Source organism: Parambassis ranga, chromosome 19, assembly GCF_900634625.1.
Source record: "Parambassis ranga chromosome 19, fParRan2.1, whole genome shotgun sequence".
NCBI classification, from domain to species: Eukaryota; Metazoa; Chordata; class Actinopteri; family Ambassidae; genus Parambassis; species Parambassis ranga.
Window position 1 is genome coordinate 1045231 of NC_041039.1, and position 18008 is coordinate 1063238.

The 18008-nt window shown below is 37.4% G+C and overlaps 1 protein-coding gene across 3 annotated transcripts; it reads left to right on the forward strand.

Annotated features, from left to right (window-relative positions):
* The first annotated feature begins 2057 nt into the window (after positions 1-2057).
* On the forward strand, positions 2058-17611 carry tesmin (testis expressed metallothionein like protein). 3 transcript variants are annotated; one of them, XM_028432206.1, is made up of 15 exons: positions 2058-2200; positions 2709-2886; positions 3024-3113; positions 3379-3469; positions 3546-3626; positions 4124-4219; positions 4614-4737; positions 9688-9716; positions 9818-9876; positions 10028-10099; positions 11899-12001; positions 14424-14561; positions 14709-14812; positions 15016-17502; positions 17591-17611. In XM_028432206.1, the coding sequence occupies exons 2-14, from the start codon at positions 2729-2731 to the stop codon at positions 15194-15196; spliced, it is 1326 nt and encodes a 441-aa protein (XP_028288007.1). In that variant the 5' UTR covers positions 2058-2200; positions 2709-2728; the 3' UTR covers positions 15197-17502; positions 17591-17611. The 3 variants fall into 3 exon arrangements, with proteins under 3 accessions (XP_028288007.1, XP_028288006.1, XP_028288005.1); XM_028432205.1 differs by having other exon boundaries at positions 2704-2886; positions 14424-14812; XM_028432204.1 differs by having other exon boundaries at positions 14424-14812.
* Positions 17612-18008: the final 397 nt, after the last annotated feature.

Below are 18008 nucleotides of genomic sequence, written 5' to 3' on the forward strand. Positions count from 1 at the left end.
CTAACTGGACAACTTGAATTTATTGAATATATTTAGCTTTACAAAGAAGTACATCATCTGTCACAACACAAATGATCACAACAGTTATAAGACAGCGTGTGCCACACATTAATTCACCTTATGAAGCCCTGTCCACGTATCCTGTTCCAGTCAAACATGAACTTTCAATTCAAAAGCCGTGAGGAGGAGTAAGCACAAACAGCAAACTTTGTAACTGAAAACAGTTCGGTTGCAGGATAAGGAGGTGATATGTCACCAAATGGAAGTATACCATTTTTATACACTGTCTGACAATATAAGTCTTTTTTAGTACAGACATTTGGTATTTGGCATCTGGCATTTATGCACGTAGCACAACAGTGATTCATTACTCACTTCGTTATTTTCCCCAGTATAATTCTGAATCTAATGGCACCTTTGTCCCCCCATTTGTGCCCCACAATTATCCTATAGCAGTAACCCAAACACTAGCAGTTGTGCTACTACTGGCTGTTCCTCCTCTGTACTGTGTGCATCAACCTAACCTGATGTGGCTGTAACTGTGTTCTATTTCAATTATGCTTTATTTTTGCATCAAGACAATTTGACTAACATTATTGTTTCATCCCCAGCCTCAGATGCTAAAACAGTGACAGAAAATTGTAACTGAAAAGCACAATGTAAAAACACAGACATCCTAAAAACAAATTGAAAAAAGTAGTGAAAAACACATAATGCAAAAAACATAAAAATAATGATAATAAAAAAGTGTTTTTTAATGCTGGTGTTTTATTTTTTGATCGATATTTTCTGTGCCAATATTACTTTTTCCAGCACAAATGTTTCAATTGCCATTGTTTTAGTAGCAATTTCACTGTCACTGTTTTTAGCCCCACATTTTTTATGATAACGACAAGTTTTACAGGTAAAGTCTGAAGATTTGATGGGAAAAGGTGAAACATGTAAAGAAAGGAACAATACTCAAATGGAAGCAGCTTATAAGTAGAAGATGTGAGCCCCATAGTGTGCCTAAAACAGTAAGCTGAAGCAGGCATGCAGATGTGAAGTGAAAAGATTGTGGCCTCCTGATGACACGTCATTCACCATGTGCAGAAACCAAGCCAAAGGATCTGAAAGTAAGTACAGACTTTTTAACTTACTAAATAAAAAGTATGGTTGGTTTTTTTATGCTTTGTTAGATTTACTTGAGATGGATGTTACATGTAGGGGCATACTGCCTCCTACTGAGAACATCTTGTGATGAAGTTTTTTAAATTCTATATTGGACATTTAGTTTTCTCATAACATTTATTGACAAAAAAAAGAAACAACCACAGTGTGAGTAAAAAGTAGTCCTATGGTACCCTGATGTTTTTATAGCAGTTGCTTAGGTTCTGTCAGATCATATGAAATTTAGCTCTTTAAAAGAGGAGGCTCTGTGAAAGAAACCTCAGCAACACTACACTTTTAAAAATATATATAAAAAAACACCACCATATTAAAATAAAAAAACTAATGATATTACAGTTGACAAAATTGATTGGTTTTATCCAGACTTCCAGTCTTTTTTTCAGCCAAGAAGCATCACAACAAAATGTGCTCTAAAATGCCTTTTTTCTTCACTTAGGGGCCTATATAATGAGGGCTTTATTTCTATGTCCTCCTGTGAATGGAATATCATCTTTGATTTGCATTTCATTTTATTTATTTACTTTTTCTCACTGCATGGCTTACTGCATTGTGTCCCTTTAATTCATATTACAGTTGTCGTTTTGCTTACCATTTGATGTGGTCTCTTTATTGAAATCTGTAGTCCACTCAGGCTAAAGATTTTTAACAATTGTATTACAAGTATTATTTGTAAGAGCGAAAAGCGCCTTGGTCTCGATTAGATTTGGGGTTTTAACCGGCCTGCATTGTTTTAAGACCAACAGCCATCAGGTCAGGGCGGCTAATCTATGCTCATAACCAACTTCCTTATCTTCAACAAAAACCGGAAGTTCGGTACAAGTGGGCTGCACCTTTGGTACGTCGCGTGTGGTTTGGATACCGATTGCGTCACCGCGGCGTGACAGTTCTACACCAAACTGTGTGAGTATCACATCAACCTAAACGAGCGCTTGGTATCATGTCTAAGAACTGAAACTGTTAAGTACCTCGTTCCTACGTAAGCTTCTACTAAGCTACCACTACAGAGCAGATCAAAGACACATTTGACAGCGTAAGTCTTTTATACTTTTGGTTTTCATGTAGAATCCTGTATTTCAGTTTCATTCAGTTACTTACTAACAAGCCATACTTAATGTGATTAACGTTAACAAATCCCAATTTCACTTCTGGTAATTATGCTAGCGGGCCAATTCTGGCTAAATGCAAGGTGGGGGCTAGTAGTTAATGAAGTTAGTTTGTTTATTATCGTCCTAACTGGTAATAGTAGTATAACTTTTCCAATAACATAGGTTATCTAACATAGATAGTATAGCATACTATAACTATATATTATTAACTATATAACATAGGTAGTTAATAAATGTATGCACAGGATTTGAAGTTATAGAAACGTCCTAATATATCTGGTCCAGGTTAATCCCACTGTATGAGTTCACGAGACAAACAAAAGTGATTTAAGAAATAAAAGTTAATCCAGTGAAAATGTTAATTTCGAATTTTGTTTAATCTTGAAATCCTTAATAATATCCTCATTTTATATAAATATATGATTAGAACAGGTGTCCTTTATGTTGGCGGGATGAGTGGTGACCCTCTTTCACATGACTTCTGCTCTGAGAGAAGCAGGGATGTGCTCCCTGGCTCTGTAGGAACTCCTGTTTGGACTGGTCCCTTTTTGGATGTTACTTGGCCTGGGATAATTCCCTGTCCTCACCAGCCTGCCATCAGTCCACACATGTATGTAAATCATGCTAATATATATGTATACATTTTTTTGTTAATTTGCTTTATTATTTTTTAATGTGATTTTATTTTTTTTTGTAATCTCAAAATCACTGTCACACAGCTTAATGTTCTGTACAATCTGACTGCAGATTTAACTGCCCATGTCAGTCCATTCAGTGTCAGCTGGCCTCTCCACACTACATTCTGGAGGCCTCAAACCAGTACCACCTCCTTACAGGGTAAGTCCTCTTTGGACTCTGTAGAATCTGTTCCATTGTCTCTTGCCAAGAATGTGGCACAAAAAACAGTAATAATAGTAACTAGTAAATAGTAACTACATCTCATAATGGAACATTTATTCCTATCACCATGCTCTAAACAACATCTGTATGTTATATAGTACCTCTGTTGGTGGCAAACATGGGGCTCTGACCCATAGGGCAGATTTGACTGTGAAAACGAAGTAATATGTTTGCAATAGTAAAGTGCCTTGTTTGTCCTTAGCCTTTTGCCTGGACCACCACACACCAGCTATCACAGTTCAGTACCTGCTTCTGGACTCGTTAATGAACCCGTTCCTTTTGGCATGATGCAGGTTAGTTCAAACATAAATAATTAATTGCATAGATTGTGTGTGTCAGAGAGTGTGAGTTTGTGTTTTGTGTTTCCAGGATGACTTATACAACCATGTAGCCATGAACTATCTGCACCAGCAGTATGGAGTCACTGAGGTCACATCTCAGATACAGCCTGTAAGTTTTGTGTGTGTAGACAGATGTGATGTCTGTAACAGAGCTGATGTTGCCCAAAAATCCTTAGTGTCTTAGGAGCACTTTTACCTTAATACCAAATTAATATTTTTTTTAGGAGATACATTTTTATGAAAGTTGACACTGCTGGTGTTTTATTTTTTGATCATTATTTTCTGTGCCAATATTACTTTTTCCAATACAAATGTTTCAATTGCCATTGTTTTAGTAGCAATTTTTAGCCCCACATTTTTTATGATAATGACAAGTTTTAGAGGTAAAGTCTGAAGATTTGATGTGAAAAGGTGAAACACGTAAAGAAAGAAACAATACTCAAATGGGAAGCAGCTTATAAGTAGAAGAGCAATTTCCTACTTTGCCTGTGGCAACATGTGAGCCCCCGTAGTGTGCCTAAAACAGTAAGCTGAAGCAGGCATGCAGAAGTGAAGTGAAAGATTGTGGCCTCCTGATGATGATACTACGTCATTCACCATGTGCAGACACCAAGCCAAAGTGACCCATCACCCTCGGGTGGATCTCCTGTCAATCCACGGATTAAAAACAGCACCTCAGGTAGAAACACACTGGATCTGGAAGTAAGTATAGAATTTTTAACTTACTAAATAAAAAGTATGGTTGGTTTTTGTGCTTTGTTAGATTTAGTTGAGATGGATGTTATATGTAGGGGCATACTGCCTCAGGTTAGTTCAAACATAAATAACTAATTGCATGGATTATGTGTGTGTCAGAGAGTGTGAGTTTGTGTTTTTTGTTTCCAGGATGACTTATACAACCTCATTTTAGAGTGGCTAAATTTCACTTTTGTTGGATATTGTTTCTTGTGAAGTGTGGGTGGAGTGAAGACTTATTAGCTGCTTCTAGCTGTGACTTTTTTTTAATTAGTGTACCTGTTGAATGTCTGAAAGTGCCATAGCAACGAACAGATATAAACTAACATGGCAGATACAGAAGGCTATATTACTTGTGTAGGTATGTAACAGTGGAGGTGGAGAGGCAGCACAGGTTAACCCCTGCGAGCCAGGCCCTAATTTTCTTACCATGGAATCTGCACCAGCACAGATACAGGGAGATGATGGACTAACTCAAGAGAAAGGTTAGTAAGATTTGTTTATAAACATAAGCATTTCAACATTTTGATATGTGAGTAAATGTTATATTAGATTGATGTCTCACTGCTGGTGGTGCTATGATAGGTGATTTAAAAAAGACTCTCCAACAAGTAGGGCTGCCATTTGACGAAAGATCTGATTTACCACCTAATGGAAAAGAAAAATGGTCTGGAAAAGTATGGAAAAGGGAAATTATGGTATGGAAAATGTTTTGTGTTTCCAGACCTTTGCCACTACATTATACAATGCAGCTCAACTTTCATAAATATAGATCAACGGAATTCGTTAAATTTTGCCAAGGAAATGTGCTGCAATGCCTGCGGAGGGAGAGAAATGCGGTGTTCTGTGTTCTGAAACTGTTAATTTTGACGTAAAGCAGTCCTAAGCGAGTCGAGAGGAACTAGCGGAGATGAACGTTATGCAAATGAGGAGCGTCGTTCACATGCCGCGGTCAAAAAACTTATTTGAAAGTGATTAGCTCCTTTGAGGGTTTTGTAAAGGGTTGTTGTTGTTGCTGACATGTTAAACAATTTTTCATTTCAAGTAATCATAGTTGCGATCTAATTTCACTTCATTTTTCAATGAAAATTATTATTAGTTTTCGTAATAGCAGTTTTACGGTAATATAATTAGTCTAAGTTTGTGTCGCGCGCGTGTGTCTGCGTGTATTGAGGCGAACTCCACTGTGCACCATACAGAGACCAGAGAAGTGTAAACCCAGAGACCGTAGACGGTATTATTTGGCAGTGGACATGAGGAGAAGGGTTACAGGCTGGAATCTAATCTGATTCAAGAATCTGAAACTAAGCGTTTACTTCTGTAGGAAAAATAGGTGTTTAACAACATGTTAAAATCCACCAGAATGCAGGAAATGGCATTTATTAAATTAAAGACCCCCTAATGTAATATAAATATAATATTTATAATAATTACATTTTCATTGCTTCTGACTACCATGCGAGTAATGATTGTCCTGACATGAAGATAAGTAGGCCTACCTGGCTAGGTTAACTAGCTTGCCAGTTCAGTCGATAGCGTTCTAACAAATCAACTGGTTCACCCTCAGTAGAGCAGAGAAAGTGACATTGCCCTGCTGGCATGTAAAGTCAGCGTAACATAGAATCCCATTCACCACCAAGTTCCATACAGTTCAGAAAAATATTAATGTTTAAGAAATATAAAATAAACTCTAATAATAAATATACTCTACTCATTTGGTACTTCATGCTCTCAGTGATCTCGTTGGACTGCTATGCCACGTACATACATAGTATGTATGCGCACATTTCCACCAGAGTTAATGTCACTCGACAATGGGTAAATGTAGGTTTACCCATTTCTCACATTAGTGAATGTTCTATTACCCATAAATTCTTTCCAGCATCTCTTGGCTTGTAGACACTAAATATTTGAGCTACAGTGGAACTCATACAGACCCTTTATATAACACAATAGTAAATACAAGAATGCTATAATGGCTGTTTTCAAATGTTACATAACCTTTAGTCAGCCTGTGTGTGCACTTGTGCAACATATGTGTTTCATATCTTTACACAATCTGTGTTTTAGTGTGTGGGATCATGTATTTTGAGTAATGTATGTAGTGATGACAAAAGACAGGGCACTGATACAAGTTTTAGGAACAGCTAAATATGATATGCATTTTGGTGATATGCCACAATATATACATGTCTCCAAAATCTCCAGAATTTGAGTATGGAAAAAGTCTGGATTTTTAAATTTGAAAATGTGTAGGAACCCTGAAAGTCTAGCAATGAGCAGAAGAGAAACAGTATAAGAAAAAAAAGTTTTTGTACACTGGCTAATGTAAAAGATACATGGTATAGCAGGTATCTTTTTAGGCTAATGTCCTGTTAATATGCTAAATGAATGTTATGAGAAAACGCCACTTCTTAACTCTGTTAAGACACTTTTGATTTATATGATGGGATTCTAAATCACTTAATTACATCAATCACATATTAATCTAAAATATATAATCCACAATTCCATTCCACACACTGTCATATTGGTACTAAAAATGTCTAGGCTTATACCTTTGTCTTGGCTGCTGTCTTACTTTTCACCAGCATGTGGAGCTATTGACACAGAAACGAGACAGAAATGGGGTTAAACAAAGTATGACAGCAAAGTGATTCCATAAAGATCCTCTATTGTAGATAATATTTTTCCAGCCAGCTCACTTTGCACTTGTAAATGTAATTGCAGTTCATGCAATTTCTAAATGGGAGTTTATACCTTTTCTTGAATGACTAGAGATAATACATTAAAACAAAGAAAAATACATGTGTATTCCCTCATGATTCAATAGCAATCAATAGAAATTTTGGTGTATTCTTCTTCACGACATAGCTTTAGTTCATTATGGTGTTTGTGCATTAATTTATGGACAGCTTAAGGTCCTACCACAGCATTTTAGTTGGGCACAAGTCTGACCTTTGCCTAGGCCATTTTCCATCCATTCTGATGTAGATTTGCTGCTGTGCTTTGGATCAATATCCTGTTCCATGATCCAATTTGAACAAATCTTTACAGTGCCTTGAAAACATATTCATACCCCTTTTTACATTTTGTCACCGTACAACTAGGTTGTGCTGATGGTCGATATCATGATGGATGACAAACAAACTGCACTTGTGCAGTCTTTTAATTGTGCTGTCACATTAACACTGAGCATGCTCAGTGAGGTCTGTACACAGCAAAATCAGCATACCCAAATCAACTCTATCAGAGTTAATTTCAACACTTGTAAAGTGTCTATATGGTTCCACACCACAAAGTATTAATTTGACTCTTTTTAAAGTGTTAGTATCTTAACACTCTAAAGAAGTTATTATTCACTATTCTCAGAGTCAAAATCCAACACTCTCCAACACTAACCAGTGTTAGTTTTTCTCAACTCTAGTGTATAGTATTAGACATTAACTTTCTCAGTGTTGTTTGTTTACTACTACAAGTGTTGAATCTATTTTATACTGTATGGTGTAAATATACTTTTGTTTTATCTGCATACATACATGTCAAATTGATTTAAAAAAGAGGCCAGGTTAAGGTTAAAAAAACATTTATTTTTAAAACTGCACCACAAAACATTTTAAATACACTTTTAAAACATATAACTGTATGGAGCAATGCATTCCAATGTAAGTCTTAGACTTATTAATACATAATGCTGACATGTTCATTATTTTTTTCTTCTATACAAAATGCATGAGTGCTCATCAAAATACAGTGGATTAACAGCACAACCTATTATAAAAGCATCATATATTCATATATTACAATGTTGTAGATCTTTTTTAAACAGGTAGGTCACTGGATGTGCCAGTGCAAATAAGTCACATCATTTGTTTAACTACATTTAATATCAGGATCAATATTCAGAATTGAGCAAAATATTAAAAATATAGATATACATTTGTAAAAGCTTTAAAAGCTGTAAAAGCCTGGCTCGTTTTATCACAATCCAGCTCATTCAAGTCCCTCTTTCTTGTGGATGTCAGGATAATGGTTGAATCAGACCAAACTGAAGGAGCAGGTGATGCTGAAGGGTTAGGCAGGACTGATGAAGACGATTCATCTGCACACAGAAAGTCAACACAGTTCACATATTTATGCTGGACGTGCAGGCGGCAGCATGGAGGGATAACTGCTCATGTCTTGCTAGCGTCACTAGTCTCTGCCATGTTTGCCAATGTGTTTTATACAGCTTGCATGAATACATGGCATCTCAGTTTTATCACGGACTGTCTGGAACTCCTGCTTTTTGATTATTTATACAAGTTAGGCTATGGGCCGGCTAACATGGTTTAGCTAACGTTAACACACATTAACTAATGCAGCAGCTAATGCCCACAGAACTTACTCAAATATCTGTCTACTGGTTAGTGGCAATATTTACATCAACTGAAACTGTACATGAATTAGCATTAACCGATTTTCGGATAACTTAGAAAATTGTTAGCATTGTTAGCTTGAAGTGTGCGTACAGCACTGCACTGAGTCTTCACAAAGCATACAGAGCGCGAGGTAATAAGAAATACTAACGTTAAACATAAGGTTATACATAAAGTTATACTAGGTTATTTATCACATTTATGTAATTACCAAACAACGTGGTCTAAGCTGGAGAAAAGTTTAATTGGCAGCTCCCAGAATGACAACTGTGGTATTCTGCGGAGAATGTATGGGGGCGGGGTTGTTGCGTTGACACCAGAGGAGTCATTTCCATGTTCAGAGTTCATCGTTGAAAATGAGAGACTAAAATGTGCTTCACTGACACTTACAGAATTAATTCACAAACTCTCCGTTCTGACACTCCATTTTAACATCAACTGTTAGTGCTCAGTGTAAAACATTAAATATTTATATATAAAAAAGAGTTAAACTAACTCTACTCCTGCCTAAATTTGGCCAACACCAGAATTTAACTCTTCTGAATTTGCTGTGTAGGCTCTGAAATGTAGCTCTTGGGTTTTTTGTATTTCTCTGATCTTGGGGTGAATTTGCTGGGACGTCCACTCCTTTGAAGGTTGACAGCTATGACATTGTTTTTACCTAATAATAAGACCCACTGCAATCAGATGATTTTAATGGGGTAATCAAAGTATGACAGGGAAGTAATTGTATATATATACAGACCATAATAAAACATTTGATAATAGATATGGGATAAATCTCAGTACTACACTTAAATTATAGTTATGTTAAAAAGACGCAGATGACTACAATAATACCAGGGTTGTTCACTTTTTTAGCATTAAGGATGTTTGGTTTTCATATGTACACTTTTGGACATATTTAAACATCCAATAGAGATATGGAACTAAACAGTTCCATAATAATCACAAAAACAGTTCATTTGAAAAAGTGAAAACTGTAAAATGTATTCTTTGTTCCTATGTGTTTACCAGATCTGAGCATAATAGAGACTCTCAGGCAGGTAGGAAACACTGTCCCCCCTCTGCCTTTACCATGATTTATTTCCAATCAACTGAATCTTTAATGTTTTGTTATGTATTTATTCATATACCATTACCCCAGTCCTACCAGGAAGCGCATCCCCTGTATGAGAACATGCAGCCTCAGACCCATCCAACAAGGTAAAAGGATGGGTTTCCATCAGACACGGAAAGACAGCTTAAAATGTACAATATATTCTCATTATTGATGTAAGGTTTACACAGAGGGTCTACGAGTTTTATTAAATGAAAAATGAAATTGTTAAATATAATCTCTCTTCTTATCCTGTAGAACTGTTGGAAATCTGTGTGAGTCAAAGTCCAGGAAGCCCTGCCGCTGCACTAGGTCCCAGTGCCTTAAACTGTGAGTAGACCGTTATGTTATTACTTGATCTTTCTTCATAGTGGCATGCTTGTTTCATGCATGCTTGTTTCAAACATATTGGACACCTCTAGATTACTCTTTTAATGTACAAAACTCCAAAAAGCCTGCCTTTTTTCTAAACACATTCTCCACGAACTGTCTCAATCATCCTCTGTTTAGAAACACCCCATTGGGGATAAGAATGTCCCCTGACTGGTTAGGTTGACTGGGGAGGGGGTCCACTATACCCACTACAAACAGATATATTTTTTTTAATTTTTTGACACAAAAGACATAAAATTAAAAGACATGGCTGCAGATACACCCTCCAAAATATCAGCAATAACTGAGCAGACTACATACCTTTGAGGACGAGACAGAGAAGAGAGTTTCCCATTGTTTTATATATGTGTACACAGCTACTAAATCAGTGTGCTTGGATAAAAATATATTTGCAAGCATAAACAGTGTTCAAAAAAGCAAAGCAGTACCCTGATCCTGCTGAGATCCGTGTTGGGCTCCTGCTACCTTGACACACGTGTGATGGCCTCTGATGTACAGGGTTTCTCGGCCTGTGCACAGGTCTTATGGGATTTTATGCAGGGATCTAGAGTGCGACCATTTTGGTCGCAAATGCGACCTAATTTCTCAAAGGTGCAACCAAAAAATATCAGAGGTCAGCTGTTAGAGGGAGATACATTCTCCGCAACTCTTAAAAGTCTCCCTGTGGTCCAACAACAGACACACATCAGGCTCATATCGTGGTCTAAACCATTCAGAGACCGTGAAGGGTGGGGCCCTGTGTGTGAGTGTGTATCTTTGAAAACGTGTCTGCTGCGGTCAGCCGAGACCGCAGGAAATCCAGAAAAAGAAGAACAGAGCAGTCAGCTGGTTTTAAGGAGTTATAGTACATGGTTACATGATGAACGGCCATTTAAAAAGTATTGTTATTATCCTGCTATAGTGGAGCATTGTCTGCCAGTATGATATCTGCATACAGCTAAATCTGTAACAGACAGAATGAAGAGTCTGTCAGCTGGAGCTCAGCTTTAGAAAGAGAGGAGACAGAGGCAGAGAGGAAGAGGTGAGGAAGATGAGAGAAGAGATACTGTTAGAAACGTGTTGAAAAAACAAAATATATATCTCAATCACAACTATTAAATAAATAATGGTGATATAATTTTAATCATTTTTAATTCACATTGGCAGATAGATAAGTGAGGAGTGACAGCCAGAAAATACAGAGAGAAAGCAAACAGGGAACTGAAGAGTGCTGTATGAACTTTGAATCTTCATTATGGATTTCTGACAGGCAGACTTGTTGGCTAGTTTGTCCATAATTTGAATGAGTACTATCAGTACTTTATTAGTATTTAAAATACTTTTTATTTAACTGTGTTACATTACACAAAAACATTACACAAGGTCCAAATTCATTTTAAGATGATATGTGATTATTAAGCCTATTCATATGTACAAAATGTACTGATGCGTACAAAAATATACGGATTAACTGTGATGCACATAATTTTTGTGTTGGTGCACCTAAGAAAAAAAGTTAGGCGCACCAGTGCAAAAAGTTAGTCTAAAGCCCTGTTATGTGGTGTGGTCCTACATGTCTGAATGCTTAGTGCAGTGACACATAATAAGGAATGTTAGCTCACTAAATATTTAAATATTAGCTACACTGCACAGCTCCATTGTCTGTACTGAAACTATTTACATGCCATTTGGTCCAGTTCCATCACAGCATTTCAGTGGGGCTTGCTGTACTGTGTGTGTGTGTCTCTCTCTCTTAGGTACTGTGAGTGTTTTGCTAATGGGCTGATGTGCAGCAGCTGTGACTGCTCCAACTGCCACAACAATGCAGACCACGGAATGAAGCGCCATCAGGCAATTAAGGTTTGCAGTACTTTTCATTAGCATGTGTTAGTTAATTAGTTAGTAAAGTTATAGATGAATTTCTATGACATCTATCTTAAGCGCTGTGGAATAACACCTTCAAATGTAAGAAAAATATAGATATATTCTAAGTCTATAATCTACATTACTAAAAATAATACACTGAGCTGAAACAAATTTAACTAGAAATTGCAGTGAATCTGAACACCTGTTTTACTTACACCTTTCTAAGGAAGGAACCTTAAGAACTGGGGTATAATTAAATCACTTGCTTTTCAGGTTTTCAAGTTGGCTCAAGAGTTGTGCAGATACAAGAGAGTAACAATTCTCCCCATTAAATCTTCAAGGAAGCATAGAAAGATGTGTACAGTGTGTGACGGACATCAACAAATCTTTTGAGAGCAGGCATAGATGATTCACACATAGTCCAACTAATGGGAGCCTTTCTGACATGTCTGATTAAGTCATTACCAAAAACTTCTGTGCCATTTTCTAAAAATTAAAATGTAGCCACAATTGACCCAGCTACAAATTTAAAATCAGCTTCTATTTTCATCTGCTAATTAAATAGAATTTTCTGATACTCTTGACTTTTGATGGTTAGATTAAAGTCTGTGGCTAAACTAATTGCACTACTACAACAGCAGTCCCACCTGATGTGAGCGTGAAAGTTGTGTGTTTTACTTTCTCTCTATATGCTAACAATGCCATGAAGTTGGATTCAGTCAATGTTAGATGACGTTACAGTACAGAGTACATACAAATATAAGGCCAATTATTAACAATGTTCCTTTGTAACAAACATATTGTTACAGCAATAATTGTAAGCTAGTGAACTTACTCTCGAACATGCAAAATTTCTCATCTATTTTAGCAGGTGCCCCATAACCTGAGACTGTTCCTCATATCAGTGGCCACAGGTTCGATTCGGCTCAGCAGCCCTTCCCTGCTTGTCATCCCCCTGCATCATATGGTGTATATATGGTGTATATAATTAGCGTGGTGCTATGGGATTGTACATAGTGGTGCCTATGATGTGAGCTGACTCCTAATCTGTCAGTAAAAGCTGCAACACTATTGACTGACTGAGACATGCTGGGTGAGACATGGAGAGTAGTGCCGCCATGATCAATACTTTCAAATTGCTGTTTCATTTAGGGTGATGGGTGTCATGCTATTAATGGATCTGATTCATTACTGGAAAACGATTCTTTAGGAAACATGTTTTCTTTCACCCTCTGCAGTGTGTCTCAAACACACTTTCTGCTGTTCCTTATAAGAACCGTGTATTGACTTGTTAAGTTCATAGAGAGGGACACATTCAACCTTTACCCTGACCCTAATCTACAATTCTTTTTAATCTACTGGCATTGTTTACATCCATGTCTTTACTAAGTGCAACCAAATTTGTCTGTTTATTTGGGGGGTTTAAAGCTTGTGGTGCATCATTCTGGGGCCTTGATAACTGATTACTGAATAGAGAATGGCCTGGTGCCTGACTAAGAGTCCAGGTCAGATTTTCCTGGTGTTATAGAATGTTTGTACCTCTCTGGACAGTATCATGTGTCACGTTTGTAATATTGTGTGCCTACAAGTGTTGGTGTTGTTTTTCCACTTGTTTGACCTTTAAGTAGGAACCATGCAAAAGTTTACGTTACTAATTCTGCAGTACACACCTTACTAATTTTATTCAGTAATTTATTATTTGATTATTTAGCAGGGTGTATTTAGCGGGGGTAACTTCTGTTAGGGTTAGGGGTTTTCTTTCTCCTTCACTCTTGTTTAGTCCTTCTTCTCCCCTCCTCTTAAGTGAAGTTGAGCACAATGTTGTTTGCCTGGGTCTACAATTAGTCCACTTTAAAGATGATAAACAAGTAGACAGTATAGTGTGATCATGGCATTATCTCACACTGTAGCTTGTTTACAGCATAAACATTTGATTAGCTACTCTAATAAGTCTTTTTGGAGACAGCTGATCAGTCCATTTATAGCAGATATTGGCTGATAATGATTGCCTGATTGTTGGGAGCACCCTTACTTTCGGCTTTTGCTAATGGAGTGGATGGAGAGCCTCTCTGACTTGCTGTTTAGTCATTCTCAGCAGAGCTTGCTGTGTTGTGGCTGCAGGATGACTCTAGAGCCTCGGGCTACACTTGTATACAAATCCCTCCTGCAAAGCTCCAAGCTATGTGCACCTGAATGTTCTAATACTAAATATATACCTGCTTCTCACACTTCTCGTGTTCCTCACAGGCAGAACAGGGTAGAGCCTAGCAACATTAGGGAGATCTTTTCACCACTGCATATTAGTTTGTTACTTTTACTCTTAAACATGGGCATTTTATGATCAGTCTATGATGATCTAAATTGGAGACTTATGATTTATTTCTCTTGTTTTGTCTCTGGATTTGTCATTATGCAGATGTGTTTAGGTCGTAATCCAAATGCTTTCAGACATAAGATTGCTGGAGGGAAGTTAGGAGAGGTCAAAGGTTGGCACAAAAAAGGCTGCAACTGCAAACGCTCTGGCTGTCTTAAGAACTACTGCGAGTGCTATGAGGTGCATACACACACACACACATGGTCTGGTGCTACTCATCTCATGATGGCTCTTACATACTTCTCTTCTTACTACATTTGTAAAACTGCATTATGTAAAATCAGCAGGAGAACAACTCATCTAGTAAAGACTAAACTGTGTGTGCAGGCTAACATCATGTGTACCTCCAGCTGTAAATGCATTGGCTGCAGAAATTATGACAAAGGCTCACAAAAAGGCCTGAAAGAGAACATCGCTAATATGAAGGATAGGTGAGTCTGAGTTTGACACAAGTTTTTCTGCATCATAGTACCACAGTCCGCCTCTCATAGTTGTACACCGTGTAATGCAGATTACTGCAGAATAACACCACCAGGTAAAAATGGACAAGTTATAAGATTCATGCAAGATATTTAAGAGATTTAGAGGTTTGTGTGACTGTAACATTGGACTTACCCTGTGTGTGTGTGTTCAGGTCAGTGTCATTTATGACCCCTGCTGTAGTGGATGCTGTGAGTGGTTGTCTGCTGGCTCAGGCTGTGGAGGCTGAGCGGGAGGCACAGAGCCCTGCCCAGGCTGCGCACATGGTCCTGGTTGAGTTTGGACATTGTCTTTCACAGATTGTTAAGGCTATGTTCAATGACGATACACACTGACACTGTTCAGGGTTTGCTACATCTGTTTCAAAATATTTATTTTCTATTCTATTAAGATCTAGATTGTAGTTTTAGACATTGTTCATACTGTTGGTGCTATTGTGGTTGTATACTATATTACTAAAACATAAACATTAACATTAGAGCAACCTCACTTTTCTTGTGATTTAACGTAAGTCAGTGACTTTGTATTGCATTACATTGGCTTTTTAGTTTCCGATTCCTTAACTTGTACATTTTTATGTACATAATTGTCATTATTAAATAATTTCCAGTGTATGTGTAAACAGTTTGAATTTTCGTTTTTCTTTTGCAAAAGCCATGTAAGGTCAGCAAAGAGACTGATTTTTTTCCGTTGTCATTGTCATCATACAATAATACCTTGCTGTCATTTAGGTTTAATGTTGAAAGCTTTTTCCTCTCCCTGGCCTCTGTGTGGTGGTGTCTACTTTACTGCACACTGTGTCTATGGAAGCTTCTCATCACTTGCATAGTGCACAGTGCAAAAAGTGGACTCAGGTGAAGAAAAGATACTTGACTAATGGATGGATGGTTATGTCAATGCAATGTCACTGTAATGCATTGTTTCATTAGTTTAGTATTGTTGTTCAGGCTGTTGATGGGAGTGTCAGGTATATGTTAGATTGTCCATTTATGATCAGTTCTGTGGAAAAGTCATTAAATGATGCTGTGCAACATTTTAAAATGTGAGTACAATCTACAACATGCTTATGTATTTTTTATTACCTCATAAAGGAGTCTTTCTCCTTTCTTTCTCCCGTGCACTTAATCCAGATTATTAAATCATATGTGAGTGTATAATGAAGCCTGTGGATTCAGCGGTGAGTTTTAAGAAATAAGGTCACATCTGTCAGGGTTTGTCAAGATGAGAAGACACAAATGCAGAGGCACAGGGCGGTCACGTGGCAAAACAAGTCTTTCTTTTAACTGACAAAGTCAGTGCAAGGATTCAAAAACTAGGCATAGCAAAAATTCCACAACAGGTGGCTTAAAAAACATAAGGCTAGGCAAGAGTCACAAAAATACTAATAATAGTCAAGACAAAAGACTAGCAAAACACATGGCATGGCATAGCAAGGCTCACCACGGGAGAACAAGGCTTGGCTTGGTGCAAAGTAACAAATCCCTAGAAACAAACCCACAAGCAACAAAGACAAACTGGCACCCGGTGCAGGGGAGGCAAAGACTAAATACACAGGACCAGGGACGACAAGACACAAAGAACTAAACAAAAACCCAAAAACAAAACACAAGCCTAAGAACTACCTGGACTATCACAATAACTAACACAGATTAAACTAAAAACCCAAAACAAGGAAAATAAAACCAGAAATAAACACCAGGTCATGACAACATCCTTTTTCTGGTAAACCTCTAAAGGAAAGAAAAACGGCATTCACATTCATCTCTGACTCTCACTGGGACAGCAGCTCCCAAACTAACAAAGTGCTCACACAGCAGATCCTCACTATTGATTGTTCCTCACTGCAGATCACGGACGTGCTGTCAGCCTGTTTTTTAACCTTCTAGTAAACAGGAGTCCTGCCAGGCCTCATGGGGGCAGGATCGAACTTGTTACAGCTGCTGGGGGGATATAAGCAGCCTGGAACACTGTTCTGAACCACACATGCACACACACAACACACTCCCATGCGGCACCTGGACAGCTTGCTTTCGCTGCAGCAGATATGGTAAGTGTTTTGAAGTTTTTAAATCCAGTTTTAGGTTTTATTATTTACATTCAACCAAGGTTTGTTAAAGCTGTTTATATAAAGTTAGGAAAATTTATTTCTGAAAAGTTTTGTTGTGCAAAAGTCATTAATATTTTAAAGTACTCTTTACTGTTTCTGCCTTAAACTTTTGTATAATAATAATATAAAATACTAAAACTAGTCAAACGTCTGGAGGTAGGAAGGTACTTATTTTTATCGTTAACTACTAGAGCACTAAAGTGCTACATATCAATTTTCACAGAATTATAACATAAAACAGATAAAATGTACATGTGCATTAAAAGAAACTGCAAAATATAAATATATATTTTAGAATGTATGTGCATGTAATGAATGTATGTAATATATGTATATAATATGAGCATATCATTTGAGCCATAAATAAAATAATAAATAATAAAATAATAATAATAAATACTACTACATTTAGAGAGCCCCACCATTATCATTATTGTTCCGTTTTGTCTTTTTCTCCAGAAGATAAAAGGCACAGCTGTGTGGATATGCACAGTAATCATTTACCTCTTCCTGGAGTCCTGTCATGCTCAGAAGGTAAACTTGTCCACCTGCATACACACATAATCCACTGGTTCCTGTCACAGACTGTCTCATCAGCACACTGCTGTCTGTCTACCTTCAGCTGAATACCCACTGGGGTCCTCATTCCATGATGTACCTGAAGGGCAAATGTGAGTTCATGTGCTTTTATGGGTGAACAGACATTTTAGTATTAAACTATTATTATTAACTGAAATATTTGAGCAGTGATTACAGCACCCTCATCTGGGCACTTGTAGGTCTGGTTTGTAATTAAGTATCAGAGTGAGATAGTAACAAATGTTTAACAATTGTTGTCATGTTGCCAGCCTGTGTTCTTCTGTGTTCTGTCTGCAGATGGCAGAAGGTTTGTGTTGGAGGATGACAACAGTGTTTTGAGGCAGGGTCTGCAGGGCTGGTATGCAGTGCTCAGAGGTACAGTACTTCACTACATCTCACAGCTGCATGTATGTGAGATAACTCATGAATCACTGACAGATAGAACTGCTGCCTGTTTTATA

Bases quoted from the DNA above. Each gene is read 5' to 3' on its own strand.
- tesmin (XM_028432205.1), top strand. From the start codon at position 2,729: ATGAGTGGTGACCCTCTTTCACATGACTTCTGCTCTGAGAGAAGCAGG. The intron at 3,114-3,378 runs GTAAGTCCTCTT...GTTTGTCCTTAG, and splicing joins CAGTACCACCTCCTTACAGG to CCTTTTGCCTGGACCACCAC. The intron at 10,100-11,898 runs GTGAGTAGACCG...TCTCTCTCTTAG, and splicing joins AGGTCCCAGTGCCTTAAACT to GTACTGTGAGTGTTTTGCTA.